This window comes from Oryzias melastigma, unplaced genomic scaffold (assembly GCF_002922805.2).
Source record: "Oryzias melastigma strain HK-1 unplaced genomic scaffold, ASM292280v2 sc01823, whole genome shotgun sequence".
Taxonomy (NCBI): Eukaryota; Metazoa; Chordata; class Actinopteri; order Beloniformes; family Adrianichthyidae; genus Oryzias; species Oryzias melastigma.
The window spans coordinates 1,565-3,763 of NW_023418403.1; the positions used below are offsets into that span (position 1 = coordinate 1,565).

Genomic DNA, 2,199 nt, shown 5'->3' on the forward strand with positions numbered 1-2,199 from the left:
TTTTGGGAACATTGGTTGCAAAATATGTCCCAAATTAAAAGTAGATCAAACACAATTTGAATTTACTTAGAAGTGGTTCTCTTTTTAATGTAAATGTGCAATATTGCAGTTCAGGAAAGTTTTTCAGTACATTTACTGTCAATGCAAATTGAGACATTTGTCTAAATCTTTTGGTAAATAGTTTTTCTCTATGGTTGTTTGCTTTTTTTTAGGAGTTTTTCCTTACCGCGAGGGAGGGTCTAAGGACAGGGATGACCGTTCTTTATAGTCTGTTTAGTTTTTACCTATTGTGCATATTTTATGACTCCATCTGTGCATCTGTAAAAACTACAGGCATGAAGCCCAATGAGGCAAATTGAATTTGTGATATTGGGCTATATAAATAAAATTGAATTGAAATTCAATTGCTTGCTAAGCTATTAATGAATGCATCCCAGCAGGCGAGGCATCTTTTCAGAAGGAGAAGAGTTATCCTGGAACCAGACAGTCTCACAGGTCAGCCTTAGTTGGTAACCAGCTCCAAACCTAATGAATGTCTCTTAAAGCCTTTGCTGAAAGTGATAAAGCAGTTGGTGGTCCAAAGCTTGTGCAATCCGATCTTTAGTGTGCAAGAAGAATTAGGTTGTCTATGCAACACTGAAGCTAATGCCCTGAGGTCAGCTCGGGATGGCCCATGTAAATGAGACACCAGATAGTCTGTGGAAGTGTTCATGTCCGATCATGGGATTATAAAAGAAGGAAGGAGGCTTCATNTTTAAATAAACTTTTAAACACAACAACCACTAAATATATTTACTAAAGTTAAAGTTACTGCTTTATCACTTTCAGCCTTTGGTGAAAGTGATAAAGCAGTTGTTGGTCCAACGCGTGTGCAATCCGATCTTTAGTGTGCAAGAAGAATTAGGTTGTCTATGCAACAATCAAGCTAATGCCACGGGGTCAGCTCGGGATGGCCCATGTAAATGAGACAACAGATAGTCTGTGGAGGTTTTCATGTCCAATCATGGGATTATAAAAGAAGGAAGGAGGCTTCATAAACTCGTGACTCACTTCCATACACCCACACACAGACTGCAGACTCACAAGTCATCTGCTTAGTGCTAGAGTTGATTTAAAATGTGTAAAGAGAAAGACTCTTAACAGCAGAGTAGAACGTAACACAAAATTAATTTACAGATTATGATCTTTACGGTATAACCTGGACGTCTGCTCTGTTTTCCAGGCTCATCAATGCATTCCAACCTTCGAGGCTCGTCGGCTCCCAGCTCCCCAACGTGCAAGCTTAACGCCCCCCCGATGCTCTGCAACCAAAACGCCAACCTCAACAATNGCTCATCAATGCATTCCAACCTTCGAGGCTCGTCGGCGCCCAGCTCCCCAACGTGCGAGCTCAACGCCCCCCCGATGCTCTGCAACCAAAACGCCAACCTCAACAATCCACAGAATATGAACCTCAATGCAAGACTCAACTCCAACCAGCACGCTTTCTTTCCTTCCTCCCCAGGTTTGTCTTTGAGCATAAAAGTGTTATACCTTTAAAGGATGTCAGTTTTATTTTTTGTATACTCACATGTTCCTTTCACTGCAGGCACAATCCCAATTTCTCCGTCCTCCAGCGCTCCGGAGTCTCCCACGCCCCCGTCATCCCCTGTCTTATTGGCCGACGATTGTGCCATCTGTTACGAGAACGCGGTGGACACCGTCCTGTACGCCTGCGGACACATGTGTCTGTGCTACACCTGCGGCCTCAAGCACAAGATGACCAACGCAACCTGCCCGATCTGCAGGAGGACAATCAAAGATATTATCAAGATCTACCGAAACCCGTAAACTCGGGGTTTATTTTAGACAAAGTCCAGCCTCGCAAAAGCTTTTATTAAAGCCATGAAAAGTAAAAGGAAGTGAGATCCACATGTCTGTGTGTGTATTTAGCTCAGGTGCTCTGAAATAAATCATGAAAATATGTCGGAAAGTTCTTTGGAAACTGTTCAAATGCACAACAGGAGCGGAACTTTCCTACATTTGCTGTATATGGTTACTTTTTTAAAGATAACATCACACAAAACTCTTGTTATTGTTTTATTGTGACATCCTTCTACTGCTAAAGCTGCTTTTTAAGCATTTTTTACTATTTTTCAATTTATCTTTAAAACTCATTTTTTTGTGGCAATGGTCGATATCCATTCTTTATTTTATTAT

The 2,199-nt window shown here is 41.4% G+C and overlaps 1 protein-coding gene across 1 annotated transcript; it reads left to right on the forward strand.

Moving 5' to 3' along the window:
• Positions 1-1,336: 1,336 nt before the first annotated feature.
• LOC112138901 (E3 ubiquitin-protein ligase NEURL1-like) lies at positions 1,337-1,905 on the forward strand. Its single transcript, XM_024261565.1, has 2 exons — positions 1,337-1,504; positions 1,589-1,905. Exons 1-2 carry the CDS (start codon positions 1,339-1,341, stop codon positions 1,828-1,830), a joined length of 408 nt encoding a protein of 135 aa, XP_024117333.1. The 5' UTR covers positions 1,337-1,338; the 3' UTR covers positions 1,831-1,905.
• The last annotated feature ends 294 nt before the right edge of the window (positions 1,906-2,199 follow it).

Bases quoted from the DNA above. Each gene is read 5' to 3' on its own strand.
- LOC112138901 (XM_024261565.1), top strand. From the start codon at position 1,339: ATGCATTCCAACCTTCGAGGCTCGTCGGCGCCCAGCTCCCCAACGTGC. The intron at 1,505-1,588 runs GTTTGTCTTTGA...CTTTCACTGCAG, and splicing joins TTTCTTTCCTTCCTCCCCAG to GCACAATCCCAATTTCTCCG.